General features: G+C 42.4%; 1 protein-coding gene and 1 non-coding gene across 2 annotated transcripts in view; both read left to right on the top strand.

Moving 5' to 3' along the window:
* Positions 1-15,091, top strand: part of NOP58 (NOP58 ribonucleoprotein) — a 34,643-nt gene extending 19,552 nt beyond the window's left edge. The window contains exons 11-15 of the mRNA XM_026647682.1: positions 730-864; positions 1,873-1,934; positions 5,778-5,911; positions 12,915-13,036; positions 14,744-15,091. Coding sequence (XP_026503467.1) covers positions 730-864; positions 1,873-1,934; positions 5,778-5,911; positions 12,915-13,036; positions 14,744-14,797 — 507 coding nt within the window. The 3' untranslated portion in view covers positions 14,798-15,091. The remainder of the gene's footprint in view (positions 1-729; positions 865-1,872; positions 1,935-5,777; positions 5,912-12,914; positions 13,037-14,743) is intronic.
* On the top strand, positions 7,893-7,976 carry LOC112119181. The gene has a single exon (XR_002909096.1). It is a non-coding gene; the product is annotated as a small nucleolar RNA SNORD11 (small nucleolar RNA).
* Positions 15,092-24,396: the final 9,305 nt, after the last annotated feature.

Here is a 24,396-nt window from a genome sequence, read left to right on the forward strand (position 1 = left end):
CGGTACAGGTGAATGTCTGTGGAGATTAGATGGATAACTTTAAGAGTCCTGATAGGGATTTTTCCACTGCTTGCTATACTACTTTCTTTTGTGATGGTGTGCAGAATGCCACCGCACCACAGATCTTGCAGTCAGCTGTCACTTTTTTTCCTATTAGAAAAAGGGAATAGAGTTGTCAATGCAAAAGTCTGAGTGATAACTTGAGTGACAAAATCCTGCTGGATTATGTGATTAGCACTGGGTATCAAACTTTCTTAAGACGCGTTAAATTTCTTTGCTGTTAGTAAAATACACGAAGATAACATTAGGCTTCCTCAATTTCAGAGGAGGAAATCCTTGACATCATAGGCTTCTACTCCATATTGGAACAAACAGCTTATATTTAAAGGATATGAGGAATTTTAAAGGTGTTTTTTGTAACATGACTTTGAACGTGTGTTCACATTGAGGAAAAAGTTCTTCAATCGGTTTTTAAAGGCAGATTGCTTCCAGTGTATATGTCAAGTTGGCCTGATGTGAGAAGGGTGGATGGTGAAGTAAAGTTACCATATCAAAAAATCTTAACACTGAAGTGGCTGAATGGGATGTACTACTTATTTTCAGGGCTAAGTGCTACTACTAAGGGTCATTTCATTCTCTTATTTCTTGAGATGATTTGCAGATCTGAGTACATAGTGAATCACTACCTTGTGTCCCATCTTAGCATTTAACACTCACCTCTTTTTCCAGATCTCTCGAATGCTAGCAGCCAAAACTGCATTGACTATTCGTTATGATGCCCTTGGAGAAGACTCCAGTGCTGAAATGGGAGCTGAGAACAGATTAAAAGTAGAGACTAGACTGAGACACTTGGAAGAGAAAGGGGTGAGCCTGGGATGCAGTGTTGAAAAGATAATTGAAGCTATCCAGGAGAGAGGAGACTTTCATTTTGTTTCTTTTATGTGAGGGGTGTGGTTCTGAGAATGCACTTCTCCCAACTCCTCTTCCCTGCATAAGATTGTGGTACTTTCCCTTGCCATACTTTTCCCTGGCCTAGACTGGGACAGAAAGTGGGGGACTTCAGGGTGAGCCCATCCCCGCATTCCTAGGCCACCACTTGCATTAGCTTTCCCTCATTCCATATCTACATTTAGATGTCAATGTGAAACCTCAGTTCTGATTGGGAGCATGAGTGAGATGCAGACATATGTTCCACTGACATAGATGCTGTGGTTGCTTGATATTTTGTGGCATTTCTGTGTCTGGGAAGTAAGCTCCCTGGAGCTTTAAGGATTCTTCCCTTCTAATATTGCCCACTTTGGTCAACGATACCTGTAGTCCACAAGAGCACCCTCTGGAGCCAGTAAACAGAGAGCCATTGTCAGCCAAAGAGGATGCAAAGTGCTCCATTCTTCTCCCATCGCCAAGTACTAAGCACCTGCTTCCCCATACCAGTATTGCATCTGTCTACGTAATATGTTGCACTTGTGTCGGTATCATTGCCCTCTTCTGGGTGGAGTATCCACCCTGCTCCAAGTACGTGGTCCTGTTTAGCTCCAGTGGCTGCAGCCTTTAAAGCTTAGACATTCTACTACACAAGCTTCAGTATTGACATTTCTTGTAAATTACAAAAAGGGAACCTTAAACGGGTTAGAAATACAGTGCACTTGACACCTACGTTTCTAAATCCAAATTAAGACCCCTCTCACGAGTTTGCCCCAAAAAGTAAATGTTGTCAGTTATACTTCTCTGGCAGCTAAGAGCATGTGTCTTTTTTGCCAGGCATTGCATGCCTGTCTTTGCAGTTTTAATTCCTTTCAAGGGCTGTGGAGTTTGTTCTAAACTGTTTTCGTTATGAGTAATTTGTTTTTCACGTCTAAATTTTTGTCCTAGATAAGAAGAATAAGTGGCACAGGAAAGGCCTTGGCCAGGGCAGACAAATATCAGCACAAGAGGTGGGTAGTTTTCTGTTCAGCTTGGCACTGTATAACTTTATTTTTATTACCCTGAGACTTGGGTTTTGATCTCTGTTGACTTCAGTTCCAGGAAACATTTTTCATGCAATACTGGCAACATGCCCATTACTAAGTACCATCTACTTTTCTTTCATTTAACACAATTGTGGCAGAGTAAAACAGGTGGATTAGGGTAACTGCCCTAACTTTCTGAGAATGGGTTGCTGAGACATCCTCTGAGAGAACATTGGGTATTATTAGGATCAATGACTAGCTGTTTTATTTCATGCTAGTCAGAATTATTTAAAATTTTAGAAATACAGGGTTTAGGTAAGCTTTTTTCCCCCCATAACACGTTTGAAAGCCACACTAGAAACTTCCTTTGACAATTTCATTCTAGAAAATGCCAGGCACAAAACTCCCAGGAGAAATCTTCAAAACGTTCAGTGATGTAGATTGGTTTCATGATGTGATTTATGGCGGGGTTTTATGTATAGAAAAGCTTTGAAGTGGCAGCAGGTGGAGCATCAGTGGCTTTTAGGGTGGAGAGTAGGAAGATGGTCTGATACTTGTATATCCTCAGCCTGTTGACTTGGGGAGTCCTGACTTCCTGGCTGCACATGTGTGCAGAACATTTCAGCACTAACAAATGGAACTCTAGGCTTAAAAGGAGAGCGGACTAAAGATAATTTCCAATCTGTGTGGCTCAGTTTAGCAGTCAGGAATAGAAAAGGTGAGATGTACATTTTACCACAAATAAACTGTAGAAGTCAATATTTCTGAGTTTTCAACAAGATGGCCACTTCTGGTAGGAAAGTAGCAGCTTTGATCATCAGTAGTATTTTAGTGATGACCAAAAGGAGGATTACTATGGTGGTGCTCTCCTCCTGTCACCACTACTGAAGCAGTATATGCATACCCATAAAATATTCTGATTGTTAGTAGGATCTATATTTAAAACTCCTTTGCTTCAGTAGAAATACTATTCTTAACTGATGCCAGAGAACCGTGCCTTAGCAAGTAGCTGTCATTGGATGGGACAAGCTTTTAACTGCCCCAGGGCCTGGAACAGATGTTGCGATATTGAAGGAAGTATGAATAGAGGAGTGAGCAGAGTGCTGAGGTGGGGGCATGCTAATGAGGGTGGCTAGAGCTGGGAAGGTTTCAGAAGATGCTGGAATTGAACAAAGGAGGAGTCTCGGTATGTCTACACTGCATTTTTAAAACTTGTGGCAGCAAGTCTCAGAACCTGGGTCTACAGACTTGGGCATGTGCTGTGATAAAAACAGCAGTTTACACGTTGCAGCTTGGGCTCCGAAACACACCCTCTCCTTGCGTTTCAGTGGCTGAGCTCCAGCCCAAGCCCAAACGTCTGCACAGCTGTTTTTAGCACTATAGCATGAGCCTAAGTCTGTAGACCCAGGCTCTGAGACTCTCTGCTTTGAAAATGCAATGTAGACATACCCTAAGACACTTGAGAGCAGAATTCCCAAGACAAAAATCAGAATTAGATATCTAACTGCCTCTTGTGCCTTTAAAAAATCTGGCTTGTGCATGCTGTTGAGTAGACTTTCTGAATTGCAGGGAATATCTATACTGCATTTTAAAACTTGCAGCAGCGCGTCTCAGTGCCTGGTCTACAGACTTAATTCACATTTGAAAACATAATCCCGGCTATATGTACAAAAAGATGGGTCTACACTAACTGTTACCATTCCCGAAAGATATCTTGGAGTCATTGTGAATAGTTCTCTGAAAACATTTGCTCAATGTGTGTAGCAGCAGTCAAAAAAGCTAAGTGTTAAGAACCATTAGGAAAGGAATGGATAATAAGACAGTAAATATAATGCCACTATATAAATCCATGGTACCCCACACCTTGAATACAGCGTGCAGTTGTGGTAGTCTTTTGCAGGGCAAGTACACCCCGTCACCCTGGGGGTGGGACAAGGGCATGGTAGCCCCGCAGTTAACTCAGTATGGCTGCCTTCGGCTTCTGGGCTGCATGGACTGATGGCCAGCATCAATGGGACTCCCCTTGTCTGCAGGGCAGTGCAGCCTAATAGATAGAGCCAGTTAAACACACCTTACCTGTAGGGAAGCGTGGCCTAATGGCCAGTCAGTAGGCAGGGGTTTGGTGGGCTGCCCCCCAACTAGGGCAGCTGGGGTAGGGGCATGCAGGCCCTCCCTACTACACCGAGTCCCAGCTCAGGGCCCTGGTAATGGCGAAGGGGTTTGCCATTAAGCCGGCAGGGAATCTGTCTGCAACATGCCAACTGCTGCAGAGACACTGGCTAGTCCCTCTCTGGGCTACTACCTACCGTGACTCCTGCAGTTGAAGTCACAGTGTCCTCGTCTCTGGGCTCCTTGGGTGGTGACTGCAATCTCCCTGGGACATCCTCAGGTCCCTGGGCACCTGCCTGGGCCTTGGCATTTCCTGCTCCCACTGTCCGGGATCCTGGCTGCTCCTCAGCTGGAGCTGACGTGGTGCATCCTTCCTCCTTGGTCAACCCAGACTGAGCTAGGCTGCTCCCTTTTTATACAGCAGCTGGAGCACGCCCAGCAGGGTTAAGAGGGCGTGGCTTCTGCTGCTAGAGTGCTACCCCTTCCACTCCAGCGAAGGGCAAGTACACCCTGCCATATCGTCCCATCTCAAAAAAGATGCATTAGAATTGGAAAAGTTACAGAGAAGAACAACAAATTATTACTGGTATGGAACAGCCTCCATATGAGGAGATATTAAAAAGACTGGGACTGTTCATCTTAGAAAAGGGACGACTTTTCTAAGAGAGGGGTGTATATGAGAGAGGTCTCTAAAATCCTGAATGGTGTCGAGAAAGTGAATAAGAAGCATTATTTACCCCTTCACATACAACAAGACTCAGGGGTTACCCAATGCAATTAATACACAGCAGGTTTAAAACAAAAGGAAGTACTAATTCACACAACACACAGTCAACCTGTGGAACTCATTCCCAGAGGATTTTGTGAAGGCCAAACTATAACTGGGATCAAAAAAGAATTGGCTGTTAGCCAAGATGGTCAGGGATGCAACCCCATGCTCTGGATGTCCCTAAGCATCTGAATGCTAGAAGCTTGGAGTGGACAACAGCGGACGGATCACTTGATAATTGCCCTGTTCTGTTCACTTACTCTGCAGCATCTGGCATTAGCCACAGTCGGAAGACAGGATACTGGGCTAGATTGACTATTGGTCTGACCCAATATGGCCGTTCTTATGTTATGCTTGTGCACCTGGCCACACCCTCTTGAAGGAAACAATTCTTCAGGCTCAGCTGTGGAGAGAGCAACATAATGGATGACGTGGTCTCAAACTATAATAGAATTGAAATCTTGATTACAATGACCCTTATAATAAAAAGTAAAATTCAACACCTGAACTGGCTTTTCTGTGCAGATGTGATAGTTGTACTCTGTTTTTAGTGGAGTTATAGCCTGGTTGGTGCTAGGATATCTTTTACTGGACCAACTTCTGTTGGCGAAAGAGACCCACTTTGAGCTACACAGTGCTCTTCTTCTGTGTCACTCAAAACACTTGTCTCTCTCGCCAACAGAAGTTGGTCCAGTACAAGATACTACTTGTTTCTCAATTGTACTATGTGGAATACAGCTCCTGTGTTCGTTTGTTTCTCGGTAAATGGAAACCAGGCCACCAATGATCCTTCACTTCCCATTAGCTGTGCTGTCTCCATTGAAAATCATACAGTGAGGAGATGTTGGTAGAGAATTGAAAGTGAGCATTTCACCACTGTATCTTATTTACAGTGCTGTTTCTTCCCTTGCAAGTTTGCAACTTAACTTACTCAGTTTTCTTCATTCCAGTGAAGTGAAGGTATATGACCCTTCTGGTGACTCTACACTCCCTGCTGTTCCAAAAAAACGTAAAATTGAAGAGGTGGAAGAAGAGGAGATGGAGGTTACAGTGAAAGGAAAGAAGATCAAAGTAGAAATTAAAGGTTGGTTACTGTATTTGTTTCAAACGCATCATTTCCTGCGAGCATTGTATAAAGGGAATTAGAGTGGCATGTGGTGGCCTTTCAGAATACGCAACTGTTTTCCATGAGTTTGACATGGTTTTTTTTAATCTTGTTGGCTGAAACTGGACTGCATTTGTTTTATATATATTTCTAAAAGGCCAGTGGTGCTCTAAGCATAACATAGAAGAGGTTTTATTAAAAAAAAAAAAAAAATAGCAGCCTCAAATGTCTATTACAGAATTACTTGCGGAGTAGATTAATCCTTAACTGACATTGTTTGGTATCATGAAAAGAAATGGCTCTCGCATTTAAAAATTTGGCATTGTGCTAACTTGTTTATTCCATTTACTATGAGTATGGATAAACCCCTATTATCCAAATAGTTTGGGTCATATCCAAAATTGGGGAGGATCAGAATTTCAGGATAAATGTCAATTTAGAATTTCACAATCTGAATTTCAGATAATAGGAGTTTATTTGTATGTGTGTTAAAAATAACCACTCCATTCTAGAGTGATAGACCTTGATAGACTAGCTACCAGCTCTGAGTTACCTTGTGAAAGATCTTGGATTGTAATTTCGGAATCGTTAGTTTTTGTATTGAGAGTTGCTTTGCAAATTGCCTAGGCAGCTATGCTAAAAAGCTACTTCTTCCTCACCTCCAAAACCTCAAAATAGCTACCCTGATACTTGCTCTGGTAGAGGAGCACAGAGATGCTGTTTTTGAGTTTCCCTGAGCCAGAGTTGGCTGTGAGCTGCTCCAGGTTATGTCGGCTGCAATGATCTAAATCACAATAATTTACTCCTGGGGAATTCTGTGCCAAAAAATTACAAATTTTGCACACAATATTTTAAAATTCTGCAAATTGTGTGTCAAAATAACACTATATAACCACACAGTTTCAATTATTTTGGTAATTTATTTCAAAATTCCTGTCAGCAAGTATGTCTGTAACAACACAGAGACATAGAAAAATTCCCCCCGGAGTAGGGAGTTAAAGAAACTCCTATGACAACCCAGTTCCTGCTTCCCTGCTCCCTCCTCCCTAGAGCCCAGCCAGGGGAGCCAGACACTCCCTCCCAACCCCCCAGAGCCCAGCTGTGGGGCCCTCCCTGGCCCAGACACTCACCACCCCCTCCCATCCCTCTGAGACCAGCTGCAGCCTTCCCCCCCCGCCCTGAAACTCGTACACCTTCACTACAGCCGCACCCCACCCCACCCCAGACACTCACACCCTCTACCCCCTAGAGGCCAGCTGGGGGGTCTCCTGGCCCTCTACTCTCCAGAGCCCAGGGATCCTGAGGGAGAAACCGCCTGATGCTGGGTCCCAGGCTTGTACAGAGTTTCTTGCATGCTGCCGCCTCCTTCCTTCAGGGCATGCTGGGAACTGCAGCTGCTGGGAACCCTCCAGTTCCTTCCCCTTCACACCGGTCTTGTCTTCTATTTCCAAGCTGGGCTATGCTGGTCCAGTGATCCCTAGTGGCAGCCAACATCTCTGCAGCCCATTTCTGTAGGGGGAAAAGGGAAATTCTGTGCGCACAACATTAATTTCTGCAAAATTCTGCATTGAGCAGTGGCGCAGCATTCCCCCAGGAGTAAACAATGGCTGTCAAAGGCTGTAAGAGCAGCCAGGGCCACTACAGGGATGCCTAATCCACAACCCCCCTCTACAGCCACCATTCTCCATGCACCAACATTGGACAGTGAGGGTGATTTCAGCGCAGTTGTGCTGGCTCTGCATCATTCTCAGGTCCCCTAATGCCAAGGTGATTTTCCTGGGGGCTGGCTTTATGGCATCTTGCACTGGTGGAGTGGCTCACGGGCTCTGTAACTTAGCTGAGGATTGGGGCTACCCTCTCCCATGGTACAGATGTATCTTTCTGTAGTGTTGGGGAAAAGGTCCACATAATGACTTTTGCTGTGATATTTAATACGGTAATGAAACAAGGACACATGGGAGTGGTCTGTGATGATTTTAATGTTCTTTGCCTAATTCCTTTTGGAGTATGTGGACATTTTTAGTCACTACCTCTTCTGAGACCCTTCTGAATGTGTTGTCAGCACTAAATTAACCCTTTATTATAAGCACAGAATTGTTTCCATAGACTAACTTTCCATTATAAACCTAGATGTGAAACACTCATACTTATGTCCCTACCCCAAAACTGCCCCAGAACATAGTGCCTTGCTGACACTTCTCTCAAGAATTCTCCTAGCACAGTGGTTCTTACAACGTTTGTACTGGTGACCCCATTCACATAGCAAGCCTTTGAGTGCGACCCCCCCCTCCCATAAATTAAAAACATTGTTTTATATACTTAACGCCATTATAAATGCTGGAGGCAAAGTGGGGTTTGGGGTGGAGGCTGACAGCTCCCGACCCCCCCATGTAATAATCTTGTGACCCCCTGAGGGGTCCCGACCCCCTGTTTGAGAACCCCTGTCCTAGAAGGAGAAAATCTACAGCCAATTCCATATTAGTCAGGTATAGTCCTTAAAGATTAGTTTAACTTTTTTTTTTTTACTCATGAGCATGTCTTCTAATGGGTTATACCACAAATACCTTTGCCTACCAATCATATCTCTTGATTCATTTGGCCTTACTGAGCACTGATGCCTCTTAACATTTTGGGGATATATAAAGCTTAATTTTGGCGAGAGCTTGGAAAATCGGAGCCACCAATATCATATGTAGTGGGCAAACTTCAGCGTGGTTCAGTGGATTGGCAAAGTTACGTTGCGCATATGTTAAACTTTGTCAGATGTCCTGGTTTTGTTGGAGAGTCCAGAGCTGAGCCATGGTCCTGTCTTTCCGATAAAGAGGTGCATTGGTGAGACACACATCTTAAAAATCTAACTAGCTGCTATCATCTGCAAACAAACTTTCTTAAATTATAATTAAGGGTGTAAATAGTTGAGGAAAAAACATTAAAATTTACTCTTAAAAAAAAAAAACAAAAACCAGAAAACACTGAAGAGCTGCAAACTCCTAAGTGAAGTTAGAAGTGAGAATTTGAGTTTTAGGAATGCCATGTTGAGGTACCATAAACCACCTTCATGGTGTCTTTCATCCTCCACCAAAACACACAGCTGTACATCTTACTTCATGGCCAGTATTAGTAACATATGTGCTTTGCGCTGTTTACAAAATTTCCCCTTTACATTTGTGCACCCTGCCCATCCAGACCTTTCTCCCAACTCTAATTCTTTTTAAGCCAGCTGTACTATGCTTATTAGTGTCCATATGTCCCAATCATGACTGAGGTGCTATTGTGCTAGGGGCTGTACACACTGAGTTAGGCAGATCTGAAGAGCTTATTTATCTCTTACCATCCATGTGCAGACATATCCTTTCTCGTTGTCCTCTTATACCCTTTAAAATCACAACCTCACAAGGTTCACACATTACTGTTGTATCTACGTAGTTCACAAACACTTTTCCCAGCCACCATTCTGCTCACATCCAAACGTCTGTTTATCCTTTGTATACCGCTGCAAAATAGAACTTGACTTAGCACAGCACCAGTCTACTCTCAATCCCGATGTACCTCTTACTACTTTCCACCCACATTTAATCAGCTATCCCCCTTACGCCCTCCCCATCCCGTGGACTGGCCATCCACCAACCTGTGTGGTATTCTCCGACACAGGGACAGATCATGACCTCACTGTTTTCAGGTAGATGACAGAAGATCTGACATGTCCATCGTGTGTTGTGGCAGTGGTAGCTTGAGAAGTTTGGCAGGTAGTTCTAAGTGGCATAAGGAGTGCATTGCATGGCAGGCTAGGACTGTTTATAGAGCCTTAACTCTGCATTTCTATACTTAGACACCTAAACCCCAAATGTGTTAGGTTCCTTGGCTTTAACTTTTTTTAAAACTGCAGTGCTCTAATGAGGTGTGGTTTTTTTTAACTTAGCATTACAACCTGAAAGGGACACCAACTTAAAAATCATGTTTGTCTGATGTTACTGTAACAAAAATAAGAGAATTTATTTTCTGTCTCCTCTGAGCATTTGGTAGCACTTTGGACGTCGCTTTCAGTGTTTCCCTATTTGCGTGGATCTTTCAAACAGCAACAAGGGGCGTGCACATGCTTTTTAAACACAAAGGGTTTGGAACCCCTTCAAAAATTGGCAGGGAGAGTATCTGAAATCACTTAACTTTTTTTAAACTATCTAGAAAATAAGTTGACACTGTCCCTTGAACACCACTATTTCAGTGGGGTGTGGGAAACCCGGTATGAATCAATTAGACAGAATGACTTGAGGTTTTAGTCTTCTAACATTACCACTAATAGTGCTAACCAGTACCACCAGTAAAACATTCAGCTAACATTAAAGGTCGTAATGTGCAGCTATGGCTTGTCACTAAAACTCCTGTACTGCAAGAAGGGGAAGTATCTTTTTAAAATAAATTAATGGTGTTAACCCTGCAGGGCAGGCTCAAGTGATGGGGGCTACCCTATCAGGGCACATTTTAATCATATGCTATTTGACCTGTCATCTGTAGGGTGGAGTATGATGTGTATACAAAGTGATTGGTATGTAAAAATGCATTAAAAATTTTTGTATGGTAAAACACTCATGGTGGAACCCAGGGTACTGATCCCTACACTGTATAGGTACTGGTACGTACATCAGTCAAGCTAAGCTGTTCTGGGTGCTGTTCAGTCTGGTTCAGAGCCTGCTGACAAAGGCTCTTGCCTCTCTTGTCAACTGCTGTATTGCAAAGAAACCCTACTGGGCTGAGTGACTTGCCAGTGCCAGGTCTGGAGGGAAAGAACAGCCTCCCTGGAGCTGTTATCCTCATTCTGTCCAGGTTCGAACATGTGAAATCTTGTGATGAGCTCTGTTGGAAACTAGCAATTTAAGTCTTTATTAAGGCATCCTGCTGCTTGCTGTGAGAAATTACAAGACCTGTGAATACAAAATACATAATTTTGCATTGAAATTTGTGACAGTTCCCTTGGTTGGTGTTTCAAAGCAGATGACACAGTAATAACATAGGTTATTTTCCAAAGGTAACCACACAGCACATTGCTCAGTATCCCAACAGAGTGAAAACTTACAGCAAATGTGACTCAAAATAACGTATAGCAAGATAAATGTATGAGTACAATTATTTGTATGTTGTTACTTCTCTTTACATATATATTATCAATTTGTGTAGGAGGTTCTATTATATGCACACACTAGTTGCATGTTGGCCTGCAAATCTGTTGTGGAATCAGTTTATTATTGTACACACCAGGCCTTTCATCTGGAATCCTCTTCTAATGAGGGTTTGAGCATTTTTTGTTGGTAAACTGCATGTATTGCTCTATTTTGCTGGTTGCAATTTGCAGGTTGCAAAAGGCCAAGGGGGGAGGGAGGGAAAGGGTTAACTCAACAATCCAGCTAGGCTCAAAAATAAAAAACAAAACTGCAGCCCAAGGCCAATGCACATAAACCAGCTCTCTGCTGCCTGCCAAACAGCCAAAAGCCTATATATAAAAAAAAAAAAAACTAAGCCAAACAAACCTAACAAGATTGCAAAACTAAAAAAATTGCAAAGGCCAGTAAATTAAAAAACAGCCTTTCAACCCTAAAGCCAATATGTTTTAAAAAAAAAAACTAAAAAAGCTGTAAAAGGCCAGTTCAAACTAATACAAAGTGCACAAAAAACAAGGGTCCCTAAACAAAAATGCCCCCCAAAAAACCCAGGGCTTAAAACCCTCCCAAAAACTAAAGCAAGTCAAAAATTTACAGCAAACCCTAAACAACCTGTGCACAGGGCAAAACTCTTGTCTACCCTTCCCCCTCTTCTTCTTACGTTACACCCAGGCTTGGCCAGCCTTGGGTTGTGCATGTGTAAGTATAAAAGTGGGTTAGGGCTCGAGCACTAACGCTTTCTTCCTTCCTCAAAGTAACATGGGGTGCATCCAGCACTCACCGCTGTTATTTGGTTAATAAAGCTTTAAACTTAGTCACTTGGTGTGCTTCTTCATCTTCTCCCCTAAAAATCCTGCGGCCTCAGCCTAATCACCTAAAGCCCCAGGCAAATTAGTAACATAAATCTGTCACAATGTAATCAGGCATTTTATACACTGGAGTCAATTTTGTATCTTATGTTTGCGCTTGAGGCAAATGTTAAAACGTTCTTTGTATCATATTACTCTTCTGTTGGTCTGAAAGAGTTAACTCTGCTGCTACATTTTTGTAAGTTTAAGGGAAAGTCCAGCTCTGTTTAGTTTATTTTGTCTCAGATGTTTCTTTACTTTTTTGTGGTGTTTGATTCACCTTTTCACTTTAAATATTGAATATGTTCTGATTTTTGGAAGTGGTGTACTAATTGTTTCCTCTTTTGAGTCATGACTACGTGCCACAAATGCTGCTGACAGCATCCCAGTTAGGTAGAAACTGAAGTATTGTTGCTACATCATGAGTTTACGCATTACAAAGCATTGCGTGCTAAAGACCGTGGTATCCAAGACTGACTCAGTTAAGCAAAGAAATTTAATGAGGTGGGGCTTTAGTGGTAGTGTGACTCTGCTGCATAAGCTGTCAGATCAGTAGTGCTTTATGCTTGATTTCTCTATCTGAAGGTTCCTAAAGCTAAATGGTGTGTGTGTGTGTGTGTGTGTGATAAATTAATAGTAGATGATACTGTGCTTGCCCATTCATTCTGTTGGAAGACAGAACTGAAAATTAATCGTAGGTAGCTGTGTGCTCAGATCTGTTTGATGAAATTTTGAGTCTTAAGCAGAATTGTGAGCCCTGATACCAGCGGGCAGTAGGCATGTGAAAAAGGGAGATACAGTGGAGTGGGAGAAAAGAGAGGTGGTGTGGAGAGGTAAAACTGCATGAAGGACTCCTGAATGCACTGCAACACGCACAGCTTCATCCTCTCATGAAACACATACAGTGCAGCTACGGCTTTCATTCTGCCTTAAATACTTTTGACAACTGACAGCCTGATGTTTTGCTTTTCTGTGATACAGAAGAGGCAGATGTAGAGGAAGGTGAACCGGTCAAAAAGAAGAAAAAGAAAAAGGAAAAAAAACAGAGAGCTGAGGAAGAGGCAGCTTCGGCTGAAGAGCCGTCCACTAGCACAGCGGTGGAGGTGAGATGGGAATCATTCTAAATAATCCGTTGCGTTGAAATCTGCAAGGATATTTTCTTTCCGAAACAGTGAGGGGGAGAAAAATACCCATGTCTGTATAGCTCAGTGTATGGGGACTATTGTTTTATATTCTCTTCAGCCCTTTTATTTTGTAATATTCAATACTGAAGGATATGAGATGGATCAGCTTACAAATTAGGGTCATGGGAAATTCATGACTGTCTCCAAGTCCACTATTTCCTATTCTCTTACCCTCATATTTTGAAATGCGATCTCTAACTTTATACTTCTACCCTTCCAGTTCAGCTTAATGGCCACTACTCTATCTAAAGACTGGACAGGGTGTCCTTCAATCCGCTCAGTGGTCTTCACTCAGCAACGTCCCTTAATAGCTCAGAAAGATTTCTGTGCGACACTGGGGCTGCACCATCCCGTTTCGCTGCACCAGCTGGGCTGCTGCAGTGAGCCAAAAGATCTCCTAAAGGGCAATACAGAGTGGCTGCCAAACAACTAAGCACTGAATGAATGCCACATTCTTTAAATGTGTTCTGTTTTGGGCCACCAGGGGTCTTAAACCATGCTAGCTACAATTGTGAGCTACCAGCAGTGGTGACTCACTACAGTTTCTCCCGTAAAGTTGGACAAGGATTTTTTTGAGACCTGTGCCAGCGAAACCATACTGTAAACCTGTGGAGTGCAACCCAGAAATGGAGGGAATGCCAGTTGGGTTGCGCCCCTCTGGCTGAGTACTAAAAGCTGGGGTCACTAGAACACAGTGGATGCTTAAGGAGGGAGGGAGCACCTCACTCTTTGCCCTTCCCACCTAATTCTCAGGCCACTTCCCTGCCTGCACAGTGCTTAGCTCCAGGGGAGGGGTAGTAGCATTTCAAGGAGGCTGTAAAGCTGGCCCTGCAGCCCCTCAAAATGGAACTCTCCAATCCTTGATTGCCAGGGAGGGGAGGAAAAAGCATTGCTAACAGCAGCTCCTTCAGGCCACATCACCACCCACCCACTGTTCCACTCTGTAGCACTTCTATAAGACCCCACCACCCAGAAGCTTCCAGTCTTTCTCTCTGTGACCCCAAGCCCACAATGTTGTGGCCACAGTACATTGGGAGGCTATGGCGAGTTAAGGGATGATTTTTCAACCGTGCTGTGGGCCAAAAAGTTTGAGAACCTTTGATAAATGTTACTCCTCAGATAACATGTAATAGTTATCCTGTTCTGTGCTAGTGGTGGAATTAGCACTGTTTAGAAAGTAGTGTGGACATTCCCTTGATTTTTTTTTTTTTTTTTTTTTTTTTACACAAATGAGCTTTGGTTCCACTAAATGCTGAAATCTGTAGAAGAATCTCAATTGCAGACCCCTATTGCTGATGACTTCTTCCATATGGATATAAAAGGATGTCTTGCTTTGTGAAGTCCTTAGAAATTAGTCTGTTCTGTGGCTGAGCTCCATGTTTGCAGGCTTCAGCTTGCTCTGCTTTGCATTGGAGGTAATTATGGGTTCCTGCAGTCCTGTGAGCATCCTTTTCTTTAAGAGACTAGGGCAGGAAATGAATGAGTTTGTGGGCCCCTAACGACAGTTTAACATTTGTAAACCACTTTGTGAGTATGAGCAGCACTATCCAAGTCCTAAGTTATCTAGCTGTTCCTGTTGGTGTTCTGGTATCGTATGTTCATAGAAATATTTCCTTTGTTTTGCAGAGTACAGAGAAAAAGAAGAAGAAGAAGAAAATCAAAGTAGAGCAAGAGGACTAGTGGGGGAGAAACAATTCATTTGGATGCTTCAATTCAGAATATATTCCCTAAAATACTTTCTCTTTAAATACTTGCTCAAACACCATAACTTCCCCCAGTAATGGGAGGGGGCACATGGAAGATGAATTTGATAAGTCTCTGCTGTCTCTTCCTCAGAACAAAATATTTAATTTGTTTTTGGCTCCTTAAGTAGGCCACTGCCTTATTGCAGTTTCTTTAATTGAGAAGGTCACAATAGGTCTTTGTTCATATGTGGTCTTTTGTGATACTGAATAAAAATATTCTTTTTGTATATATCTGGAGCCAAGATTGTTTTGCCTCTTTCTGATTTGCTGGCACACAGTAACCAATTTCACTAAGGTTTCTAAGTCAATTTAATTTTGTAAAATGTGTAACCATGAAGAGGAGGATCTGGCTTTCTTACCTTTTTTAAACCTTAAAGGTTTTTGTTGTGATTGTTCTCTACAAAGGCAATTCAAAAGCTGCAGTACAATTGCAGTATTTCTCATTTAGAAGACATACCCTAAAATTAATGTGAATAGCCATGTATTCATAAGGTTGTTGATTTCTACAGAAGCCAGAAGAATTGTGTATAGAACAGATGAGCTACATTATCAGTAGTGTACAGTGCAGTTTTCATGAGAGACCTTGAGAGAATTTGGAAGCAAAGATTACAGGGTTTTGCAAAAGACTGACAAGACAGAGACTTATGTTTGTAGTAACGTGAGTGAACTTCTAAATTGTCTTTTGTGGTTATCATTCAACAATTCCATTTTATTTGCCACTCAAAAATCCAAAGGATTGACTTCAGCAGCTGCTTAGTGACTAAACTGAAAGGGGAAGCTTTTCTTTTGTTTTCGAAATAGAAACTACTTATTTCAACTATTGTTAAATGTTTTATTGCTTCTGGGTAGCAAACGGTATACTGCACTGCTGAGCCTTCAAAAGACTTTTTAGTTCCTGACTATAGGGTTTACAGTGGAAAAGCAAATTCAACTTTAACTGTATAATTGACCTTTGCCCAATATTTAGTGTAGATTACCCTTGCATATTATCCCACGCATTCCCTTTTCTTATCTTTTTCTATAAGGCATTTTATATTCCTCCCTAACAAAATGGGGGATTCTGTCTCTGGCTGGAAGATGTTTGATATCTGCTTTAGGTCATTGCAGTTGATGATTTTCTGTGGTAGATAATTTATTGACCAACTCTTCACATTTAACTGCTTACTCATGTTTGCTTTGTGACCATGTAAACGGACATGTTTTGTTGACTCTCTAATGAAAATGTTTATCTGTTTGCTTAATTCAACCCTCTTGATATGTAGAGGATGCAAAATGCCACCTCCTTCTCTGCCCATGTGAATGCTTAGCCACTGCCTTCCCTGGAGCTCCAAAGGAGGGCAGTTCTAATTAGCAGAGGGAGGCTTCTCAGAGGATGCTGTGAATCAGCATATCGGGCACCTATCTCTGGCACATCCTACTGCTCTGAACCCCCTGCTTATCCTTGAGAGCCCGGGTTGCTGGTCCTTGTCGCCCATATGAGGTGATCTTTCCCCCACTTGGAGCTCTGTGCAGTGGAATTCTCCAGAGGCCAATGGGAATCTCCAGAATTTTTGAGTGCATTCAGATTTTACTGGCTAAGTAATAAGACACATTAAATCTGAATCTTGCAGCAGAAAGAAAAAGCATGTGCAGTTATCCATGAAAGACAGAAATCTTTGATGTAATGCCCTGAGCTTTTTTATTATAAATGTATTCTCAAATACAAATAATTACAGATGAGGGATTTCATTATCCTCTTTAGCATTAATGTAATCACTTGCCCAAAAGTCTTAAATAAATTATGTAGTCAATGCTCAGACACTGTCCTATATAATTTATCCGACTCAGAACATTTGCATGAACATTTTATTAGCTAAACAAAAGTTATCAGTCAGATCAGGATTTTTAAAGATTATTCACATTTCCATGTTCTTTTAAGTGCTGCAGGTTCTTATATTGCAAAACAAAACCGCTGTAGAAAATGAGGTGGTACTGAAGGCTTTCAGTGTTTGGTGAAGGTGATGGGCCTTTTGGACCAAGGAACACGGGAGGGAGACGGTTCAAGTTTTGGATCCTGGATAGGTGATACATTGCATCTCTTCTTTCCCACTGTCCTTCTTTTGAGCAAGGCTGGAGATAACTTTGAAATCAGAGTTCTAGTTTGAACTGCTTGAGAGCAACTAGTTGTCTGACTGCAATATTTGGATTAAGCACAGTTCTACAAAAATGGCCAGTGACCGTGAACAATGTTATGTTGACACTGAAATGGTAATCACTATACTCCAGAGTTAACAAGCCTGAATCTGTTTGCTGCTATAGGCATTTAACACTGGCTTGGTTACACTGAGTTCCCCTTTTGAAGGTAGTATTCACTGCCATAATGGCTTTAGAAAGGAATTGGAGCTGTGCTGCTTATAGGAAAGTATACTTTTAAATTTGGCTGTGTGTAAAATAAAAAAGAAACTAATAAAATGGATTAAATATAAAAGTCTCATTAGACCAGGATGAAATTGATGGCAGTTCAGCAAGGACAGTGGGACCCATACAATCACAACTGCCATATATACTGCCCTGTGGAAGGAGGGAATGCTATGGCCATTGTAGAAGCTTCACTTTCAAAGGGCTTTAGTTACCTGAAATGTGAGCTACTGCTTCTTATCTTTTCAACTTATCTTATCAACTTTTTTTGAAAGAGTAAGGCCCAGAAAAAGGGGGAGGGGTCTTTAGTGAGGTTGCTGATAACTTTGGAAGCTATTTCTAGTCCAGTTTAGGCAAACTGATTTTATATTCTAAAGTGCTTGTAATGTACCAGAATGAAACACAAGAATCTTCTTATATCTAGACAAGATGTAGAGGTGTCTCCAGCAAAAGTGCTTTCCAGCAGGCAGAAAAGACACAAAGTCTGCATCTTTTTTCACTCCTCTTGGCTAGTGGATATACTAAAATAAAGCAAATACCTGCATCTATCTTCAGCTGTTGAAGTGACTTCATATCATCTTGACCAAGGAGGACTGGCTGCTGTGATCAGTAATGACCTCAACGCTTTATGGTAGCACCACTTGGACTAAAGACAGGAGTGGGGAAACGCCAAATAGTTTGGTATACTGTGTTGCTGAAAACACACATGATTGTGAAGGCTTCATTGATGTGTGCCAATCACTATGCTAATTCCCTGTGAAAGAGCAGATTGTATTCAAGGTCCTGATGGTGTATTCAGAGCCCTGCTTTGGACAGCCCTTATCTCAAGAACCACTTCTCCCTCCGATAGTGATAAGGGAATAGTCTTCTACGATGGTAAAGGGTTCTAGGAAGAGCGAGCGAGCTATCTGTTGGAAGACCTGAAACTTTAGAACTCCCACAAGACTTGTCACCAGAAATCAAACCAAAATGTAAGGCCCACCTCTTTGATAGCTTGTCTACTGGAACACGGCCATAGAAAATAGGAAGGGTAATTAAAGTGTGATAATATATATTTTGAGGTGTTGACAAGTGCTTATTCAAGTGTCAGAGCAATATATGTTGTGTGTGGGCCAGCAGCACTCTCTTCTCTCTCAGCCTGAGAGATTTCGTCATTTAAAAGTATGGAGACTGGATGGTTCCAGGGCTTAGGAATTGGACACACAACCTTTCCCTTGGTTCACACTTGGTCCAGGCTGGCAGTGAAAGAAAGTTACCTAGCTTAGGGTTTTGTCGTTCCATCACTGTAGTGCCTAAGTGCATGGCAATGTCCGCAGTGGACTTTATGGAGTTTTCTGCTCTGTCTCCCAGCTTCTAGGAATCTGTATTTCCCCCTTCAGTTCTGGTGGGGAAGCTTTAGCAAACCGTGGGGTCTTGTAGCATGTTCTCATTACCTTCTGATGTCTATTCGGGCTGTGTTTACATGAACTTATGAGTCCCTTTCCTAGTAGCCAGTTCACACTGCTAGTGCTTCTGTACCTCTTGAATTAATGAATTCATTGTCTAGAGTATCATTCTGGCAACTTTCATGAGCACTAGAGTTTGTTCAAAATTAATCGGGTGATATTTTTTTTTAAATTAGAATGTAAATTTTACAAACTAAGTTGAAACTTCTCCCTATTAAGTCATTGGGAGAGAGGAAAATATCTAACATCTTAATATGGGCTTTAGTACCAGGGCATACCTAGAGCATAACTAGTCACAAAAGTGACACCATAAAAATGGTACTACCTTACTGAACATATTTGCCTTTTTTTCCCCTGAGATTGCTGCAAACAAAATTTGATTCCTATTAGCACTATAGATCCACTATGGTTTAGGGAAGTGTGAGCTGGATTCTTTTCATGGGCAATTGTCCATGAAGTTCTCCTTTTGTAAGTTCTGTTACTTTATATGATGCATGAGGAAAAAAGAAAACAACGTGGCTTGATCTGGATGCTATTGAGAGAATAAATATTGGAGCTCACCGGAGGATGAAAATTCTGTTTTGCAGCAACTCACAATGTTTAGAAATTTGTTTTTGTTTTGGATTGGAATGAAAATAAAACCTTTCCAAAGATTTCATCAAAAAAGTGCATATGCATGTTAACCACTTTCTATAGTGTGGTCATTAGGGTGCTAGGCTGAGATGTGGAAATCCCAGGCTCAAGTCAGTGTTCTGACTGATTCAGAGTAGTTATTCATCCCAGTGCAACCTTTTGTCTAGACTTTACTCTGAGCTTGCTTAGAAGACACAATTTAGAATGGCAGGTGTGCCTTAAGTTAGAAAAACATTTCCTTCTGTTTTCTCCTATGGGAGAGAACTGGAATATGTCTTACAATTATATCTGTGAAGAATTAGAATAATTCTATCCAACCCCATACCAAAGTTGTGCCTCATTTGTACAATGAAAAATTCCAAGACTTAACCAAATCCAGGAGGTGGTGGGAAGCTATCTAAGTTAAACTTGCACGTAGAGAGACTTAGTTTCAATGCAAAATAAAACAAGTTTTAATATAAGCAGTAGAAAATTCAATAAGTTTTCATCATCTAGAAATTTTGTGTGCTTAAGATCCTCTCTCCTTCTGTTTCTATCTGTGAGCAGGTTATATAATGGACATCTTTCGGTCAGGCTATTTGTTTCTCTGCCTTTATAGTTAGTAAGATTTTCAAAAGCTCTTGTTGGCCTAACTGCTTCCATTGAAATAATGGTAAATTGACTTCAAGGGGAGCTGCTTCGGCCAATGCTGAGCGCGTCCACCCATAAACAATTTTTCATCCACTTTTTAATTAGTCATACATTGCAAAACAACCATTTTTATGTCTAGTATCCCCTCTTGTTCTATCGTTCTGGTGATAATAGACTGATCCAATGCTACCCACACAAGTCAATGATATCAGGTACAGCACCTTGGATTTACCTAACTATCCCCAGTGGGGCACTGGGTGTTATAATTTTAGTCAGTATTCTATGCATCTCCCTTGAGTAGATGTCATGATCCACCCCCGGTCTATCCCATTTTCATTTCAAAAGCAACTTGCATGAAGAGTTATGTGTCTTTACCACACGCAATACTGTCCCCTCATACAGGCTTGGTTTATTAATACATAGGTACCCCTGTGTCCAAGATGGACATGTGACTTTCAAACCAGATTAACATTCTTCACCCACTCTCTCTGCATAGCCTGGCTTAATTGTTAGACAATGTCATTCCTGTCCCAGCCTTAAAATTGCCAAATGTTCAATCGTTCTGTATCTTCAGTAATATCCATCTACAGGAAATAGGATTTCTTGACAGTATCTCATCATGATTATATAGAAGCTAAGGATTTCATCAGTGGTGATAACCAAATGACAAATGGAAATAGTGATCGTGTCTGTGCAAAGATGGGTCAAAATGTAATAAACGGATTGTAACTGGAATTGAATGATATGAAATTCATGATGGAGACCTCTGCTGAAGGAGGGGCCGGGAGCACAGGACTGGGAATTGGGACACTCGGACTATAGGAGTGGGCTCAACGGACAAAGCTTGATTCTGGACCTAAGCTGCTCCAAAGTGTGTGGGGTATTCAGATCTTGTATGCTGGATCAGGCCACGCCCCCTGGGTTTTGCCACAGATTTAATCTATGCCCCCAGCTATAAGTCACTTTATCTCTCATTCTCTTTAGAAGTGAGAAGATTCTTCCCAACTCATAGAAGTGTACAAGACTTAATTCAGTAATATTTGTAAAGCACTCTGAGAACCTCAGATAAGAGGTGCTGTAGAAGTGTATTATGTAGGGGGAGGAGAGGAGTCTTTGAGAACGCAGAGTGCAATACGGCTGTTTGAAACCACAATTAAATCTCTATTATAAAACTGCTGCCAAGGGCTCTGTCATGGTAGCCATCTCAGATTCACTCCTGCAGAAAAGGGAATTAAAACACCTACTTAGAATCTTTAAACGTTCCATGTTTAATTTTGTGTGGCATAATAGGAATAGCATTAACAAAATGACCCAATAATGGTCTAGAACCACTTTAAAATCTCAGCATTTAACTAAAAATGAACACTCCAGCCTTTATCTGGTGGAGCGCAGACTGTTACTGAACTCTGAGTTCTCCTTCTATCAGTGTTCTTGCTCAATTATGAGATCGTAAAGCTCATAACAAACTGCAGCCACAAAGGATGGGAGACAGACTATTTATACAGCTGTGAATGCAACACCATAACATGACAGAGATGAGATAAAAAAATAGTACCAAGTCCCCAGAAAGTGTATTGCAACACACTGAAGCAATAACGGACAACAGTGTGGCAATGGCAAGTTTGTCTCATATTCGGTGTGTCAATACCGGGGTGGGGAAGAATAAGAACATTAAAAACAATACGTGGCCTTTATTACTATTCTCTGCATTTTTATTAGATTGGCGCCAGCCAGCCAAACTAACAAACAGGAAAACCTACCTTACCAAACAGAATGAATATCAGTAATAATACTTCATACATATGTGCTTCTCCAAGAATATCAACAGGTATTACAAGGATCAATTAACTCACAGCAGCTCCCCGAGGGATTAGCCTAACTCTGAAGAAGGCAGAGTGAGGTTAAATGCCTTGTCCAAAGCCATACAGGGTGAAATTGACCCCTTTGTAGAAAGCCAGCACAAGGCCTGTGCACTGTTTAAGTCCAACTTCAGCTCTCAAAATAGAGCTGAAGCAGGCCTCAAATAGTGCATCTGCATTTTAATGGCCCCGTGCATAGAGGGTCAGTTTCAATTACAAGGAGTCAGAGACTATGACAAATGGAACCCAGGAATCCTTGCTTCCAATCCCCTGCTATACCCACAGAGCAACAATGCTGCTATGGAAGTAATTAATACCCAACCATTTTAACATTGATATATAAATCAATTTGCTAAGGGTGTAATAAACAGAACAAATATAAAGGATCAACATCAAATGTCAGATAAATGAGCCTGTCACTACCAGAAAGATGAAAATAGAAATCCATGTTCAAATATTTGTTTTATAGCATCACTCATTTTTCACTTTGTCTAGATATGTGTCCTACCAAAAAGCCAGAGGTTATGTTCCCATTGTACCAAACTGGAGACTGGCTGGCCTGAGAATTGCAGTAATTCTTTCCTGGAGGAAATCCTTTTTGATCCCCAGTAGTTCAGGGCTCTAATTTGGAGGGAAAAAATAGTTTGGCACTCTTTCAAGCAACATGATTTTTATCTTTTAGCCGTCTCCAAAAGCCTATTGTATTCTGATCCTGAGAGTCATAAAGGGCAGCAGTCACTTTATCTCCAGCCTTGCTAGCTAGGGATTGGCTTCAGTTGGGAATCCCGTAGTATCATTTTATGGAAATAGGGTCCTCCATCAAATCTGTAGCCAAAAGTTTTGGTGAGAGACCTTCCATGAAACTGAGGGTATTCTTGCTTTCCCTCCATCCACGGTTCCTCAATATTCCCTCATTGCCAATGCTCAAGCATCTCTAGGCATCCCTTAATTCCTCAGGAGTTATTCAGTGGTGATGTCTGGTGTATTTGCTAACAGCTACCATCCTCCAAATGACCCTGGATTCATTCTTTGTTTCAGGCAAACAGCCTATATTCTATCATCAATTTTTAACCAGGACCACCTGTGTGTTTTCCATGGAGCGTTCTGCTTAAAGTCTAATGGTAGGACATGGGCTAAGGGGAGGCAAGGGCACTCTGCACCTCTCAGAGTTGAGCCATAAAGATTCTTAGTCCAGACACCACCCTACTCTACAGTATGCGTTCAGAACTCTAAATAGCAGAGTATTCAGTTTCTGGACCCGATTAAATAAAATGAAATATTTGGCTCCCTCTACTCCCTCCTTGGTCCTGTAGAAGGCCAGAGGATTTGTTTGGGTTTAGCCTCTTTTTCTATCAATAACCAGGCTCTGGTATAATTCATATAAAAACTTCTTAAGTGCCCAGTGCCCAAGTCTTATGGTAGGATAACTTCCTAAGAGTTACTGCACCTTGTTTCTCTGCTCCAAGACTAAGGGCATGGCTACGATTGCAGATGTAGAGCGCCGGGCGTTAAACCAGCCCTCAGAGACCACAGCAGGGAAAGCGCTGCCGTGTGTTCACACTGTCAGCTGCAAGAGCACTGGCGTGGCCACATCTGCGGCGCTTACAGTGGCATTGGGAGCGGTGCATTATGGGCAGCTATCCCACAGAGCACCTCTTCCCATTCTGGCGCTGGGGCTTGTGGGAAGGGGGTTGGGAGGAGAGGAGCATCCTCGGTCCTGTCCCAATGCCCCGTGATGCATCGCTTTGCAACCCAGCAATCCCTGTGCTTCTGTCCACATTTGGTGCCATCTTTCAACGTTTTTTGTACTGCGTCTTCCCTTTCAGTCTGCAGGAATGGATCCCGAATTTGTGAGGAATATGCTGATGGCTCTCACCAGCACATCACGAATTGCAGTCGAGTTACTCCTTAAGCTACAAAGTGACAGTGAGGAGTCTGACAATGATGTCGACACGCATAACGCCTACGGCATGAGATTGCTTGTGGCATTCACGGACATGCTCACCGCAGTGGAACGCCGCTTTTGGGCTTGGGAAACAAGCACTGTGTGAACACACGGCAGCGATTTCCCTGCTGCGGTTTCCGAGGGCTGGTTTAACTCCCGGAGCTCTACATCTGCAAGTGTAGCCATGCCCTTAACATCTACAGTAGGAGGAAGGGCTTTTCTGCCTGAGAAAGTTGCACTGGTTTAACAAAAGGTGTTGTTTTAAACAGATTTAGCAGCAGGCTGTGTGGACACTCGCTTCAGTCTAAACTCATTTATTTCCATTTATCTTAAGGCCATTGGGGACAGGAAGGACTAGCACATGCTGTGCACCTGCCTGCAGCTCAGCCTGAATCTCGTGCATTTGCAGAGCTGTGGGAAGGCAGCACTGAAGTTCAGCCTTTTGGCAGCAGAGCTGCTCTGGTGCTGTTGAGCAGGCAGCCAAGCACAGCTGGGTGGGGGATTCGGCGTGGGAAGCTGGGTGGGTTCGCTGCTCGGGGGCTGCTCTCTTGCTGCTCCCTCTGCTGGGTGCCGGGCAGCCAGGAAGGAGCTCTCTGAATGAGGCAGGGGCAGCAGCAGCAGCAGC

This window comes from Terrapene carolina, unplaced genomic scaffold, assembly GCF_002925995.2.
Source record: "Terrapene carolina triunguis isolate 2854851 unplaced genomic scaffold, T_m_triunguis-2.0 Scaffold62, whole genome shotgun sequence".
NCBI classification, from domain to species: domain Eukaryota; kingdom Metazoa; phylum Chordata; order Testudines; family Emydidae; genus Terrapene; species Terrapene triunguis.